The 16,601-nt window shown below is 49.7% G+C and overlaps 1 protein-coding gene across 2 annotated transcripts in view; it reads right to left on the reverse strand.

The window, feature by feature from the left end:
- The window catches only part of ITGA8 (integrin subunit alpha 8), a 93,963-nt gene that overhangs the window by 14,549 nt on the left and 62,813 nt on the right, over positions 1–16,601 (reverse strand). The window contains exons 24-26 of one of the 2 annotated variants that reach the window (XM_029077802.2): positions 15,500–15,605; positions 13,967–14,023; positions 2,646–2,774 (exon numbers count right to left, since the gene is read on the reverse strand). In XM_029077802.2, the coding sequence (XP_028933635.1) occupies positions 2,646–2,774; positions 13,967–14,023; positions 15,500–15,605 (292 nt within the window). Of the gene's footprint in view, positions 1–2,645; positions 2,775–13,966; positions 14,126–15,499; positions 15,606–16,601 lie in introns of both variants that reach the window. The other variant, XM_029077801.2, reaches the window with a different exon arrangement.

Here is a 16,601-nt window from a genome sequence, read left to right on the forward strand (position 1 = left end):
GTGGGTAAGGAAAGTGTCCTTTGATTCTGTACTCCGCTGTACTCTCCCAAGCGCTTAGTACAGTGCTCTGCACACAGTAAGCGCTCAGATACAACTGTTAGATGGATCCTGAACTTCATTCATACCCCCAAGCGCTTTGATAGCCACCAAATGCCTACCCCCAGAGCAGTCAGTCCATCTTATCTATTGAGCACTTACTCTGTGCAGAGCACTGCACTAAGCAGTTGGGAGAGTACAGAGTAACGATCTAACTCACTTATATTCACCAAACCAGTTGAACCCCCTCCTTCAAAGCCCTCCTAGATAATTACCTCTTCTAGGAGGCCTTCCCTGATTTATCCCTACTTTTCCAGGAATATCATCCCATCATCCATCGCGACATCCGTCATCCAACATATCTTTTTATTTCTTTATAATGATCAGTTTTTCCCTTTGGATATATTATTTAGATAATGATGATGATGGTATTTGTTAAGCGCTTACTATGTGCCAAGCACTGTTCCAAGCGCTGGGGTAGATACAAAGTAATCAGGTTGTCCCACATGGGGCTTACAGTCTTAATATCTGTATTAGAGATGAGGTAACTGAGGCACAGAGAAGTTAAGTGACGCCCACCCTCACACAGCTGACAGTTGGCGGAGTCAGGATTAGAACCCATGACCTCTGACTCCTAAACCTGTGCTCTATCCACTAAGCCTGGCTCACATCCTTTCCCGATTTAAGTCTACTCACTTTCCCTATTCAACCTCCAGCTCCCTGAGGGCAGAGACCCCGCCCTTTGCAGAATGCTCTGCTCACGGCAGGAGTGCAGTTCCTACTGCTGTGTGACCTTAGGCCAGTCACTTAACTTCTCTGCACCTCAGTTACCTCATCTGTAAAATGGGGATTAAATCCTCCTTCCAACTTAGACCTTGAGCCCCTTGTGGGACAGGGACTATGTTTAACCTGATTGACTTGAATCTACCCCAGTGCTTGATACGTAGTAAGCGCTTAATAAATACCTTAATTACCGGTGATGAGCATTCATTCATTCAATAGTATTTATTGAGCGCTTACCATGTGCAGAGCACTGTACTAAGCGCTTGGAATGTACAAATCGGCAACAGATAGACAGTCCCTGCCCAACGACAGGCTCACAGTCTAAAAGGGGGAGACAGATATAGACAAAAAAATAGCAATAAATAGAATCAAGGGGATGAACATTTCATTAAAACAATAGCAACAAATAGAATCAAGGTGATGTACATCTCATTAACAAAATAAATAGGGTAATGAAAATATATACAATTGAGCGAACGAGCGCAGTGCTGAGGGGAGGGGAAGGGAGAGGGGGAGAAGCAGAGGGAAAGGGGGGAAATTACCTTCCATTGGTACCACCCACTCTGCCCTTGCGTTTTGACACTTGAAAAACAGAGTGAAATATGTCATTTCACTTTTCCGAAATGGAATTTAAGTCACTGCAGATGTTTCTAGGGTAGCTCAGAGGGCTCTGGCTAATTGAAGGAGCTGAAAACCCCAATCAACTCATAACATCCCAACTTTCTCTTTAGAACACCCCAGTAAATAGGGAGACCTGAGGAGCTCAGCTGCATTTTATCTTCCTTACACGGTTTTACAACATGGTAGTTTCTGACACTGAAACTCTTTGGCTTCACACCCCACTCCTTGGGCCTGAAACAGATGGAAGAATGAATTAGTGCTTGGAATAATTATATTCACCCCTTCCAAGGGCAGCACCGTATTTTGCCGATTTTTTTTTCCCATGATACTTGTTTAGCGCTTCCTCTCCGCTGGACGTAATACAAACCGCTGGGGTAGATACAAGCGAATCAGGTTGGAAACAGTCCATGTCCCATACGGGGTTCACAAGTCTTATCCTTATTTTACAGATAAGGTAAATGAGGCACAGAGAGGCTAAGCGACTTGCCCAAGGTCACACAGTAGACAAGTGGCGGAGCCACGATTAGAATCCAGGTCATTCCGACACCCAGACACGGGGTCAATCCACTAGGCCGCACTGCTTCTCTTGAAGTTCTGGCCTTTAGGAAAGAATAGTTTTCAGCCCTCTAGACTTTAAGCTCGCTGTGCGCAGGGAATGTTTCTGTTCTATTGTTGTGTTGTACTCTCCCAAGCACTCAGTACAGTGCCCTGCACGTAGTAAGTGCTCAATAAATACAGTTACTTGATCGATTGATTGCATCAAGTGTCTTCATTCACCATTCGACCTTTACTTGACAGGGAAGCGGCGTGGCCAAGTGGATAAAGCACGGGAGCCAGAGGACCTGGGTTCTAATCCCAGCTCTTCCGCTTCCCTGCTGTGCGACCTTGGGCAAGTCACTTAACCTCTCCGTACCTCAGTTTCCTCAACTGTAAAATGAGGGTTCAATACTTGTTCTCCCGACTGTGAGCCCCATGTGGGACGGGGCCTGTGTTTGACCTGATTAACTTGTATCTACCCCGGGGGGGAGAACAGTGCTTGAAACGGTAAGCGCTTAACAGATACCACTAAAAAAAAAACACCTTTCTTAGAGGAGAAAATTCCAAGGGAGAGAGAAAGCACATTTGGACACAGGAGGAGAGTAGGAATGGGGAAGAAGTGTACCAAACTGAGTCCTTGGGGATTTAGAAACGGTCAGCAAACTCACCAGTATTCTTGCCGGGGTTTGCCGGTGAAGCGGGGGTCCCTCCGTGTCCCTCCTGCTGACGTGGTGAGGGATAGTGGAGTTCCGCAGAAAGGCACTGAGCTCGGGGGTGTCCGCCCGGGGGAATGCAGGCTGCCAAAGACAGAAGGAAATCAGCGAGGAGCCACCACACCGTAAAGTGGCATTCTCTCTACCTCGGTTGTTTCCCTGTGGCCGGAGCTATCTGGTTTTAGTGGAGGGTCGCTCGGTCAGGCAATCAAATTTATCGAATGCTTGCAGTACTAAACGCTTGGGAGAGTACGATACAACAATGTAACAGACACATTCTGCTGATTCCCCGTGGCTGGAACTATCTGGTTTAAGCGCAGGGGTCATTCCTGTTCCTCCTGTCGGAAACATTTCCGGGGAGTTATTCACAACAACCTATTAACACCAGCCATTTTTACTGACTGTGGCGATAAATCGTTCGGTGACTGAAATCTAGCAGCTCAGGGTGAGTTTCCTGCTTCACAGCGGGTTTGGCCTTAAGAACCAGGGGCCCAGAGGAGCCTTCCTCTCTTAGGGATGGCCAAAATCACATCTTAAGCCTCGTCCTCACGATGAAGTTGCAGAACCCTCTTTATGAAGAACTTTCCAGTGGCTCCGAGACCGAACTGAAACCAAGAATGAATGAATGAATGAGAGTCCCCCGTCACGGGATTCTGCCTGGACTTCCAAGTTAAATCATTCCGAGCGAAAGAATGTGTAAAAGGAAACTAGACCATCAGGAACCATTTTTCCCCGTCGGGATCACCATCCAGGGCTCGTGAGGTTTGACGGTGCCCTCGAGGGAGCTACATTTCTGAGCTTTCTCCGATGAATCGGTAAACGGGGGGCACTGACTCTTGAATCACCTCGGATCGGCCGGCACAGAGGGTAATTTACGAACCCCGAGAGGAACCGTTCATCAGCGACCCAAGCATCGTCCTCAGACTGGAGGCTTTCCTCCACGGTAAGGAAGTAATTAGTAGTCAGTAAAATCCACTTCTTTCCCCATCTGGGCTACAGAACTTGATCACAAACAGGAGTTTTCTCCTCTCACGATTCTTCATCAATACGTTCTGGTGTAAATTCAAGATGATAAATTAAAAGGAATACTGTGTCCTAGAAATGTGCGGTGCAGTTGAAAACTGCTTTTGAAGAAAGCTTTACTAGGCGACGTGAAATACGATCAAGGACACTATAAACACATAAGGCAAGCGAAGCACATTCTCCTTTCTGTGACTGGACTCTGCCTTGGGTTTTCAGGTATGTCTAGCGCACACAAGACAACACCGGTTACAGCAGTGGCGACCGCCTGGGTAATTAAGACAACGTGCAGAAAGGTCTAGCCATCATTTCAAGAAAGAACTGTCTAGTCGGAACAGGAAAGCGAAAGGTTTCTTCAGAACTTCTCTTTCAGGACAACTGGGTTTTCCCGGATATAAGACGCTCCGCAAAGCGATCCCGGCTCGGTCCGCGCACCCCATCGGGCCCAAGGCTCCATCTCTGAGGGGGTCTCTGGGATGTCTGCAGGAGCCGTGTGTGATCGTTCCCCTTTTGGACACCGACCCTCGCGATTCGGGATGGACCACCTTTGCCCTTCCCCTCTCTATCTCTAACCTCCCGTCCAACTGACCCATTTATGGACTGCTCATCCCCGCATCTCTAAGTCCGCTAGACTGTTATCTCGTTGCGGGCAGGGAACGGGTCTGTTATACTGTTCTGTAGTACTCTCCCAAGCGCTTAGTACGGCGCTCTGCACAAAGTAAGTATTCAATAAATACAACTGACTGCCTGGCTGACTAGATCTATCATGACCCCTTTGGTCCCTGCCAATATTTTTGGACTTAGCGTAGAAACGTTTATAGACGCGTGAGCAGGGGGAAGGTAACCAGACTTCCTTTGGCCCTAGATAGGAAAGGATGGAGCTTCCGGGGCTGGGGCAAAAGAGAGGAACGAGGGGGGACAGATGTAAGCTCGTCTCTGGACCGTAAGCTCGTTTTAGGCAGGGAATACGTCTGGTGATTGTTATATTGTACTCTCCCGAGCCCTTCGTAAAGCGCTCACTGGTCAGTGTGTGCTAGAGAGGCATTTCTGTGAAGATGAAGGGATAAAACACTCTAGAGGAGCAGCAAGGCCTAGTGGATAGAGAAGGGCCTCGGAATCAGGAGCTCGGTTCTAATCCCAGCTCCGCCAGCTGTCTTCTGGGTGACCTTGGGCAAGTCACTTCACTTCCTCTGGGCCTCAGTTCCCTCATCTGTAAAATGGGGATTGAGATTGGGAGCCCTGTGTGGGACAGGGACTGTGTCCAACACGATTATCTTGTATTTACCTCAGCGCTTAGAACAGTGCCTGGCACAAGGTAGGTGCTTAATAAATGCCACAGTCATTATTACCACTACGGTCACCCAGTGCGTCTCCTGAGAATCGAGTCAAGGCCCATCGCCGAAAGGGAATGGGTTGAGAGTCATGGTGCAGGGGGGATGAGAAGGAGTGAGGGTCTCGAGCTTCATAGATGATCAAAACCAGGACCGATGGGAGAAGGGCAAAGAGAGGGAACGGGAATCCGGTTGCATGCGCGGAGAGCTCTCTCTACCCAGAGGATCCCGAAAGAGGGGGGCGGGGTGTGGTCTGCACGCCCCGACTAAAGGTTTACGGATTAAAGGTTTAGTGAGACCCCGAAGATGCCGTACAAGCTCTCCGAGCTGAAGAGCCGTGGTGGGGGAGGAAGGTGGGGAAACGGAGGCATCAGTGGCTATATCAGCCTCTCTTCCTCCCTTCTCTTCTTTTTCAGTTTGCGAATCCGTGCATGGGGCACAGTTTCCTGTCATAGGAAGCGATTATCTTGGTGACTCACGCCAGGAATCAACTAACAAATCTCGGTCGGTGGTATTCTCTGAGCACTCACTGTGGGCAGAGAACTGTACTAAGCGCTTGTGAGAGTATAATATATATTCTATATATACGTATACTATAGTTCTATTTCCCAAAGGATCTGGAACAAATTAGACCTAATAAATTGGTCTGCACATTGCAGACAGAAGAGCAATTCAAAAAGAATCAGGCAGGGTGTGTTGGCAGGCATCATCCCTGACCTCAAGGAGTTTAAAGGAGCTAGAGAAGCAGTGGGGCTTAGTGGAAAGAGCCTAGGCTTGGGAGTCAGAGGTCGTGGGTTCTAATCCCGGCCCTGTCACTTATCAGCTCTGTGACTTTGGGCAAGTCACTTAACTTCTGTGGGCCTCAGTCACCTCATGTGTAAAACGGGGATTATGACCGTGAGCCCCACGTGGGACACCCTGATTACCTTGTATCTACCGCAGCGCTTAGAACAGTGCTTGGCACATAGTAAGCGCTTAACAAAAGCCATCATCATCATCATTAAAGTCCAGAAGGAGTTTATAATCTGGGGAAGAGGGAGAGAAGCTGGGAGGGTGCTGCGGGAAAGCAGGGTGTCAGAGGACACAGCGTGGCCTAGTAGGAAAAGCACAGGCCTGGGAGTCAGAAAGGCCTGGGTTCTAATCCCCGCTCTGCCACTCATCTGCTGTGTGTCCTTGGGAAAGTCACCTCACTTCTCTGTGTCTCAGTTCCCTCATCTTTAAAATGGAGATTAAGATTGAGAGCCCCGTGTGGGTCAGGGACTATGTCCAATTTGCTTGTGTCTACCCCAGTGCCCAGTACAGAGCATGGTACATAGTGAGCACTTAACAAATACCTAAATTATTATTATTATTTACGGGAAACCTTGCAGGGGATCCTGTTGCCTTCCCTCCCTGCAGTCCATTTCCCAAGATTTCCCTAGCCGGGTTTTTCCATTCCAGATCTTGGCTCCCCAGTGACCCCTGGCCAGCCTCCCTCCCTCCCCCCCGCCCAGGGACGGATCTCTTCTCTTCCGCTGCTCCGGCAGAGACCACCATCCTGACACCTCATCCTTCCTGAGGCCTCTTGCCGAAAACCCCTGCTTGAGGCGCCTCTTTGTCGAGCAGCGACCTAGGAAGTGACCTTGATAAAGGCCAAGTTGAAACTCTGTTTTGCTTTGCTGCTCTCCTTCTCCTGCCTGTGAGCTCTTAGATTCCTCCCTTTAGTCTCCTCTAATTTCAAGTTTTAGGCTCTAATGCCCTCTGCCTTAGAAACTTGTCTTCCTCTTGCTTTTTTTTTTTTTTTTAAAAAAGGTATTTCTTAAGCACTTACCTTGCGCCTCGCACTGGTACTAAGCACTGGGTAGATATAAGCTCATCAGGTCAAACCCAGTCCCTGTCCCGGATGGGGCTCGCAGTCTCAATCCGCATTTTACAGATGAGGTAACTGAGATATTAAGGGGCTGGCCCAAGGTCACACAGACGACAAGTGGAGGAGCCGGGATTAGAACCCAGATCCTCCGACTCCCAGGCCCGTGCTCTATCCACTAGGCCATGCTGCCTCTCTTGCTTCTGCTCCTGTTCCTCACACGATCATTTTTCCTGTTGAACTCGGGGTGCTTTCCGGTGCCCTTCTTTGCTGATTCCTCTCCAGTTGGGAAAAAGGGTCTTTTCATTTTTGTCTTTTCCCTGCTATTAGCCTGAGAAATAGTTCGTTCAGCTCTAGAGTTTTATTTCCCAACCGATCTGGAACAGATCAGACCTAATAAACCGGTCTGCACGTTGCAGATGGAAGAACATTTCAGAAAGGCTCAGACAGTGTGTGAAGAACTTGTCTCTGGTTTCTGGTCACCCTCTGCCGAGTGAAAATACGCTACCGCAGAACCCCATTATCCCACCCTATCCCAGACCTCCAGCTTTACGAGAAGCGGGGCAAGAAACCCGCTGAGATGATCAGAAGCCTCTAAAGGATAGAAGGGAAAACCGGGAGCCACACAACAGACAAAATGTTGTGTTGGAGACAAACTTGAAAATGAGTGGTTAAGGGAGATCCAGCTTGAAAGTACAACTTCTACACTCGTGGATGTAAAACTCTGCCTCAGGCTCGGCTAGAAGATTGGCATTCCTCTCCGTGTATTTACCAAGTCCGTCGTATCGTACTCTCCCAAGGACTTTGTACCGTGCTCTGCACACAGTAAACACTATCGATCGATTACCCGCGCATCAGTCTTTTCTGGGCACCTGCCTCGTGCGGAGCCCTGAACAAGATTCTCTAGCTTTATTTGATTGCAAACGGGGCGGACTGAAAAGAAAAATCACAACTAGGATTCCAAATCGGGGTTGCCCGTGTGATTCTCTTACACACCCGGGCGGGGGAAAACCTTCCACGTCCGACAGCCGGGAGGCTTTAGGATAACGATATGGATCAGGCGAGACACCTCCCTACGGAACTGCCGTCCTGGAGTTTGCTCAGCAGCTGTACTTCCAAAGGTTAGCTTCAAAACCGTCCGAGGACGGCTGGATAGTGGAACGATCTGAGCCCTGGGATAAACCCCTTGGGATAGTTGGCTTTTAAAGGAAGCGGTGTTTTTTCACCCAACAACGGTCTCATTATAAATAAGCCTGACGGCTCTTTGGGTGGGGGGCAGGGAGGTTTCCCTGGAGGCTGGGAGTGAGACAGGAGCTCTTTAGCTCTCCCCAGCCCAGGGACCAGGTGGAAACAGAAGCTAAAGCCATTGAGAAGCCGCCGGAGCTACCCACACGGATGATCTGGATAATTCGGGCTGAAAGTATACTTTGATCTCCGTGATCCAGCTGTTTCGCACAAGTTTCCTTCTCTGATCTCCTCTTCACTTCCCAAAACCTTTATCCTCCGGATAATTGAGGCCACACGATTTGGGAGGCCCGATGGCTGTGTCGGGCTGGCTTCGGTTGTCTGCGTGGGGAAAATCTAGGTTTTGGGGGGGAGGAACATTTCCTAGAAGGAGGAACCGGGGGCTTACCGGAGGTCTTCGTCCAAGGCTCCAAGATTAGCGGAATTTAACGAAGCCTCGGGGACCCTGATCTCACCACATTAAGCCTGTCTGACAGACAGAGCTGCTGCCTTTCATCCTTTCTCCAGCATGGGACCATCTTTCTGGGTTCACGACATGTTTTTTTGTTAAACCGTTACTCTCAATCGTTTATCGAGTGCTCACTGTGTGCAGAGCACTGCTTGAAGCATTTGGGAGAGTGTGATATAACAGAATTGGTAGACACGTTCCCTGTCCGCAGTGAGCTTACGGTCTAGAATCTAGCGGCTAGAACACGGGCCTGGGGGTCAGAAGGACCTGGATCCTCATCCCGCCTCTGCCACCTGTTTGCTGCGTGACCTTGGGCAAGTCACTTCCCTTCCTCTATGCCTCAGTTCCTTCATCTGTAAAATAGGGATTAAGACTGTGAGCCTCATGTGGGACAGGGACCGTGTCCAACGAGGCCAGCTTGTATCTACCCCAGAGCTTAGAAGAATGCCTGGCACGTAGTAAACGCTTAACAAATACTATAAAAAAAGTGGCTTCCAAACCAACAGAGACACCTAAACTTTAAGCTCCCGGAGGATGAAGATATCCAAAAAGACCTCTGCAGTAATATACCAAATGCCCTGTTGAAATACGAAAATCAAACCCCAATCCCCAGTAGAGACGACATGATATCGATTAGCAGGCAACCATCAAGACACTGCAGATGGCCAAGAGAAGTCATCAAGACTGATTCGACGCAGATGAACCCAGATGAAGAACTCTCTTTGTCTCCATCTCTCTCGCTCTTCCTCGGTCTCTATGACAGTCACGCGGGAGCAACTTCCAACCATTCCCAAGCAAGTCATCCCATGTCAGTCCAGTTTTACCCTCTCGAGCCAAACCTAACGTGTTCCAGTCCTACTCAGCTGAATGATCGTCGTAATAATTATGATATTTATTAAGTGTTTACTATGTGCCAGGCACTGTACTAAGCGCTGGATTCTAATTCCCAAGCCCCTTTAATGACTACTTATTGAGCCCCAGTCAGTGCTGTAAGAAACAGGATTCCCTATTGTAAACTCGTCATGGGCAGGAGCCCTGTTGACCAACTCCTATACTGCCCTCTCCTAAGTGCTTAGTACAGTGATCTGAACACTGTAAGCACTGAAGAAGAACCGTGATTGATTGACTGATTGATCTTGCGGAGCGGCACGGCCTAATGGATAGCGCACGGGCCTGGGAGGCAGAAGGACCTGGGTTCTAATCCCGGCTCTGCCACGTGTCTGCTGTGTGACCCTGGCCAAGGCACTTCACTTCGCTGTACCTCATTTATCTCATCTACAGAATGGGGTTTGAGGCCGTGAGCCCCACGTGGGACGGGGGCTGTGTCCAACTCGAGTATTTTCGTTATTATTATTAATTCAAAGTTTAGTTTTCAAATGGCCTGGTTTGTAGAGCCCACTCCAGTTAAGTGAACGGACACCAACTCTCAGTTCTTATCTAAACAGTTCTTACGTCCAGTCTTTTTTTTGGGCTGTTGCTGAGTGGGTTCCTCTATTACTGCCTACTGTGAGGCGAATCTGGGCAGTGAGGAATATCTGGTCAATTACCACCACGAGCAAATAAGAACTCTAAGCTCCTCGAGAGCAGAGATCATGTTTACCATCTCAGTTGTATCAGAGCCTCCCATATGCTTAGTCCGGTGCTCTGCACTTAGTAAACACTCAAAATATATCCCTTACTGATAGATAATTGCGAAAAATTGTAAAATTGAGAAAATCCAGCACCAACATGGAGTCCACGGCCTGAACTACACGAGAAAACGTATGGGAGGGAACGTTAAAACGAAGATTTTGAAATTAAAGGTTTTTCTCTGCACAGGCAAAACCTCCGGCAATCTCTAACTGAAATAGATACGAATTCACCCTGGAAAATATATGCAAGATATCACTTCCTTTCTTCAGTGCTCCACATTTAACATTTGAAGATCTGGTCCTTTACACTGCGTCTTTGTCCTGTAAAAGGCCGAATTGTTTCAAAGAAGGGCAAAGGGAAAGGAAATGGAGGATTTTCATTTTTAGAGAAGTCATTTTTCCACTTATCTGGGGTAACACAAATGCCCTGTCACTTCCTCAAAAGGAATCGGTTTTGCAGCACATACATCCCTTGTGTCCCTAAAACTCGGTTTGCTGTACTTCAACCGAGCCAGTGCGATGGTTCAGTGGTGAGAACATGATCCCTGCCCGGGGGAGGAAAAGCCCAGAGCAGAAGCCGAGGATGCACGATGCTATCAGTACAGTGCTTTGCACACAGTAAGCGCTCAATAAATATGATTGAATAAATGAATGATGGAACCCAGAACAGCTGGACATTTGCTAGAGCTTCTTCTGAGGTTAGTTCCCGGGACTACTCAGACAATTTCCTTTTCTTTCATGACACTCTTTTCCCCAAATTTCTATGATGGCTGCGTGGTTTTTATTCAAAAATGCCATGCTTAAACTCTGCAAGAGGCTGTGGTGAGGCTTTTCCTCTCAGGTGGCCATGGAGACTCTGTGTATGTGTGTTTGTGTGTCTGTTGAAGGAAGGACGACAGGGGAGGGAGAATTTCCTCTCTCCTTTTGTGCTGTTATTTCTTCCAGCCCTCTGTCTCTTTTTTGAACTACAATAGCATTGCAGCCCGGCACTTTGGAGCCCCGCCATGTTTTCCAACACAATTAAATACAAACACAATTAAATCACTGAAGACTACATGCCAGTGCCTGCTAGTGATTTAGCAGGGCTGTTTGATGTGACAGAGCTGAATGTTTCCTCCAGACATCACAGAAAGGCCGGTGACTCGCCCATGTGCAAAACTCAGCTCACGGACGGGTCTGGGGTTTGGGGCACCCCAAGGTGCTTCAAACCACCGTAGCTGTCTGGACCTTGCCGACCTCACGGGCCCCTGCTTCCCATCCATCCTACCTTTCCCCTTGATACCCTCTGGGAGGAACGGGTCCAAAAGAGGCAAAATCTGCTTTCCGTGTTCATGTTTCCCCGGGGAAATAACGTGCTTATTGCGTAAGGGCTGGACGGGGCCTAAGGCCAGGAGTCAAGTGTTAATGGATGCATCAGAGGATCTGGAAGACAAGCAGTCTTCTCCAAGGAGTGAGGGACTGAGATGGGATAGTCGTTTGGCCATTCGGCCGATACAGGAAAAGAGTCCGTGGCCAACATCTGGTTTCCTAACTGTGGATTCTTGAGGCGGGCGGGGGACTGGGGCGGAAGGGAAAGCGGTGATTTTTCTGGCTGGGAGAGGAAGGGAAGGAGGAAGTGGGTCAGAAGGGACAGAATCCGTCCCCTTCACCTCTGTCTCCTCTGACCTCCTTCCCTTTCCCTCTCAGCCGGAAAAATCACCCCTTTCCCTTCTGCCCCAGTCCCCCGGGGCTGGCTGGCAGCTGCCCTATGCTAGACTGTAAGCTCACTGTGGACGGGGAATGTGTCTGTTTATTGTTTATACTGTACTGCATTGTTTATTGCTATAGTGCATCGAGAAGCAGCACGGCCCATTGGATAGAGCATTTGCCTGGGAGCCAGAGGGTCACAGGTTCTCATCCCGGCTCCGCCGCTTGTCTGCTGTGTGACCTTGGGCCAGTCACTTCACTTCTCCGTGCCTCATTTACCTCATCTGGAAAAAGGGGATTGAGACTGGGAGCCCCACATGGGACAGGGACCGTGTCCTATCCGATTTGCTTGCATCCACCCCAGTGCCACAGTGTAAGCACATAGTAAGTTAAGCACATAGTAAGTGCTTAACAGATGCCGCAGTTAAATGCCACAGATACCCTTCCAAGTGCTTAGTACAGTGCTCTGCACGTAGTAAGCGCTCATAAATAAATAAGATTGACTGACTCACTGACTGAATCCCTCGCCCCGAGCTGCCGGGGAGCCCCAGTTTAGGCTTTTCGACTCGTCGGACGTGTGAGGGGGGGAGACCTGTCCGGTCAGGACACCGGATGGAGAAACAGGAAGGTGGCTGAACACCCTGAATCAATCAATCAATCAATGATATTTATAGAGCACTTTCTATGGACAAGAGCACTGTGCTAAGCACTTGGGAGAGGGCAATAAAACAGAGTGGGTTGGCATGATCTGTGCTCACCGTCTTCCACCCTCCTGCTCTAAACTCAATCTGAAAGGAGACACATGACTAGTGGTTAATGAATTCACCAAAAGTAATAGTTCTGGTAATTGTTAAGCACTTGTTATGAGCCAAGTACTGTATTAAGTAAGCACTGGAGTAGATACAAGATAATCAGGTAGGAAAATAATAATAATGTTGGTATTTGTTAAGCACTTACTATATGCCAAGCACTGTTCTAAGCACTGGGGTAGATACAAGGTAATCAGGTTGTCCCACGTGAGGCTCACGGTCCTCATCCCCATTTTACAGATGAGGCAACTGAGGCACAGAGAAGTTAAGTGACTTGCCCAAGGTCCCACAGCTGACAGGCGGCGGAGTCGGGATTAGAACCCATGACCTCTGACTCCCAACCCCGGGCTCTTTCCGCTGAGCCACGTTCCTGTCCCGGATGGGGCTCACAGCCGATGGAACAGGGAGGACGGGCGTTGAATTCCCACTTAAAAGATGAGGAAACTGAAGCTCTGAGAAGTTAAAGGACTTGCCCAAGGTCATTCATGAGGCAAGGGGCAGAACCAGAATTAGAACCCAGGTCCTCTGACTCTTAGGCCGATGTTTTTTCCACTAGGTCATACTAGTTAATTGTAGTTTTGGAACATTCATCGCGTGGGGCTTCTAAAACCAATCAGGACCTTAAGATAGGATCGAGCTATAATAATGTTAGTATTTGTTAAGCGCTTACTATGTGCAGAGCACTGTTCTAAGCGCTGAGGTAGACACAGGGGAAACAGGTTGTCCCACGTGGGGCTCACAGTCTTAATCCCCATTTTACAGATGTGGTCACTGAGGCACAGAGAGGTGAAGTGACTTGCCCACAGTCACACAGCTGACAAGTGGCAGAGCCGGGCCTCGAACCCATGACCTCTGACTCCAAAGCCCGTTGATACCAAGAAGCTAAAATTATCTAGCCAGAGACACTGGTCGAGCATGGGGTAGTTTTCTCAATGAGCTGGAGGAATGGTCAGTGTTGGGTAACGATCCCACCTCTGCCCCTTGTCTGCTGTGTGAACTTGGACAAGCCACTTCACTTCTCTGGGGCTCCGTTACTGCGTCCTACCCGATCTGCTCATATCCACCCCAGCGCTCGGTACGGTGCCTGCCACATAGTAAGCGTTCTACAGAGACGACGATCATCATCATTATCACCCCAGTCAAGGAGAACTGATCTCTGTGCGTTCCAGGGCCAGATCTCGGGGAGTGAGCCCCGGGCTCCTGGATTTGCCGGCCTTTGTCTTCGAAGAGCTACCAGTTACCACAGAAGCCCTTTCCTACCTTTATCTGCTTCGAGTTGATTGCGGGGTTTGCTTGGCACTGCACAGGGCCGAGGGTCTGGAGAGAGAAAACGTAGAGGAGAAACTCGTCTCGGTTAGAGATCGGCCAGCCCACCTCCAGGACGGTACTGCTCACGGCACTTGGACCGACGTTGTACAGCTGCAAGACAAAGAAGGAGTCCTCGAGTGGAGCCGCCCGGCCGACCGAGGGAAAGACGTTTAAAACAGGGTGCAGGGGGCCAGTCTACTTTTTAAATGTCCAAAGAAACCCATGGCCGGAGTCCACCGGATTCAGTCAGCTGGAATACGAATAGGGAAAGAATCCGAATGAACCACGCGGAAGGCCGGAGCGGCTTTCAGCACGGGAAGGGGAAGGTTCTGGTAGACCTGTGACCTCCCCGACCTGCCCTTCCCCAACTCGCCGCCTCGATAATATCCTGAAATCCCAGGGTCAGCGGGATATTTCGGGCTTTCATTTTGAGCGTTCAGGCGGGGGAATCTTCCCTGGCTCCTTTCCAAAAGCAGGCTTCCTTTCCCTGGTTCATGCGGCCTGTGCTTTCTTGACTACCGACTTGACAATTGCTTCCATGTGTATGTGTGTGGCCCTCTCTCTCTCTCTTTTTCTCTCTCTCCCACGCCTGCAGGAAGGGACTTATTCCCTCAGGCAGCCCCAGTTCCGTTCGCTTCCTTCCCCGGGCTCGTTGGGCAAGGCCAAGCTGAGTCCAAGGGGCCGTCTCCCCCGCCCCCACGGAGACAGATACTTTCGACACAGATCTTGCCCCCAGAGGCTTACGAGAAACACATGCTGCATTCAATCGGCTGGGGTCTTCTGAGGGAAAAGAAATCTTTCATCCTTCTTCCGAGAGGGGAAAATTAGAGATGTTAAATGATTCGCTTATGCGCGAGGACGGTTGACCAGAAGGGCAACCCAGAGCACAGCTGCTCCGAGAACTGTGATGTCCGTGTCGGAGACGGGGGTCCTGGGCTGGGTGGGTATACGAGGCTGACTCGGTAACGACACTGAACTCGGTTTCGTAGGCTTTCTTTCCTAAAAGCCTACCCAGCGGTTGACAGAAAATACAGTGCTGCTTCGACCTACGGGGTGTTTCGTGAGGTGTAATGTTGATGTAAGAAGCCTGAGTTTGAGCCTCATCTCGAATTTCTCCCCCTTTAACTTTCCATTTCACTCAGTCAACGGTATTTACTGAGCGCTTACTAAGTGCAGAGCGCTGTATTAAGAACTCGGGAGAGTGTGATACGACAGAATTAACGGCCGCGTTTCAGCGACTTCACCAAAACTGGGAATTTCCCCCAGCAGAAGACCGTGGAATCGCCATCCTGGAGGTGATTTTTAGAAAAATGAGATTCCCATTTCTCCCGACCGGCTTCTTTTTCCCACCCATTCGAGCATTCTCACTCCCAAGGTCCACGAGCACGTCTCGAGGGCCGATAACGATCGAACCACGGGGGCTTCGGGGAAGCCGGTGGCTCACTGGGGCCTGGAGGGAGGCCACCTTCGAAACAGAACAGTTACCTCATATACGTGCTCAACCAGTGGACCGACGTCCTCTTCCTCCTGGGGATCCTCTACGGGCTCCCATTCCGGAACAGGAAGAACAACTTGGGGTGGGTGGGACACACTGGAACAGGAAGGATTCCGTGTCAGGGGTGAAGAAATGAAATCGGATGGATCCTTAACTCTGGCTGTAGAAGTCTCAAAACGGATCGAGGAGGGACAGTTACGCCCACCTTCTCAGGTGCCAGAGAAATCTCCTTGACCCCCTCCCCATTCTTCAAAAGGGTGGCTAATGATGACGACGATATTAATTAAGGGATTGCTATATGTCAAACACTATACTAAGTGCTGGGGTAGACAGATATCGATCGGGTCGGACGACAGTTCCCGTCCCACACGGGGCTCACACCCCAGTGGTCCCTGAGATGGCAGATCAAGGTTAATGTGTGAACTGAGTGGCTACAGCATAGCCTGGGAGTCAGAAAGTCATGGGTTCCGATCCCGGCTCCGCCACCTGCCTGCTGGGTGACCTTGGGCAAGTCACTTCGCTTCTCTGGGCCTCAGTTACCTCATCTGGAAAATGGGGAGTAAGACTGTGAGCCCACTGTGGGACAGGGTCCGTTTCCAACCCGATTACCTTGTATCTACCCCCCGCTTTTATTACAGTGCCTGGCACCTCGTAAGCGCTTAACGGATGCCACGTTATTATTATTGTTACTGTAGATTCAGTGAGACAAATGGAGAGGACTCCCCAAATTAGCCTCCTCGATGCGGTCCCCTCCACAGTCAGGGCCTGCGGGGCAGGTTGGCGATCGAGCTAGTGAAATGACCTTCCTGAAAGCCTACAGTCAGTGCTAAGCGGGATTGATCGACTGTCTGGATGCTCAGCGGACCGGGGAGAAAGGTTATCTGGCCTCCAGGGGCTTGCGCTGTCGTGGAGACTGAAGTCGGTCAAGATCAGATGTGTGAGGGCTACCCAAATGTAGTCTTTTTGTGCCCCAAGCCTCAGCCTCTCTGTCAGGCTGGAACACCCTCCCTCCTCCTATCCGACGGACAATACGCCCGATACCACCGCCTAACTGACCGACTGACTTCAAAGTCATCCTAAAAATCACGTCTC

The sequence above is a fragment of the Ornithorhynchus anatinus genome, chromosome 13, assembly GCF_004115215.2.
Source record: "Ornithorhynchus anatinus isolate Pmale09 chromosome 13, mOrnAna1.pri.v4, whole genome shotgun sequence".
In the NCBI taxonomy this organism is placed as follows: Eukaryota; Metazoa; Chordata; class Mammalia; order Monotremata; family Ornithorhynchidae; genus Ornithorhynchus; species Ornithorhynchus anatinus.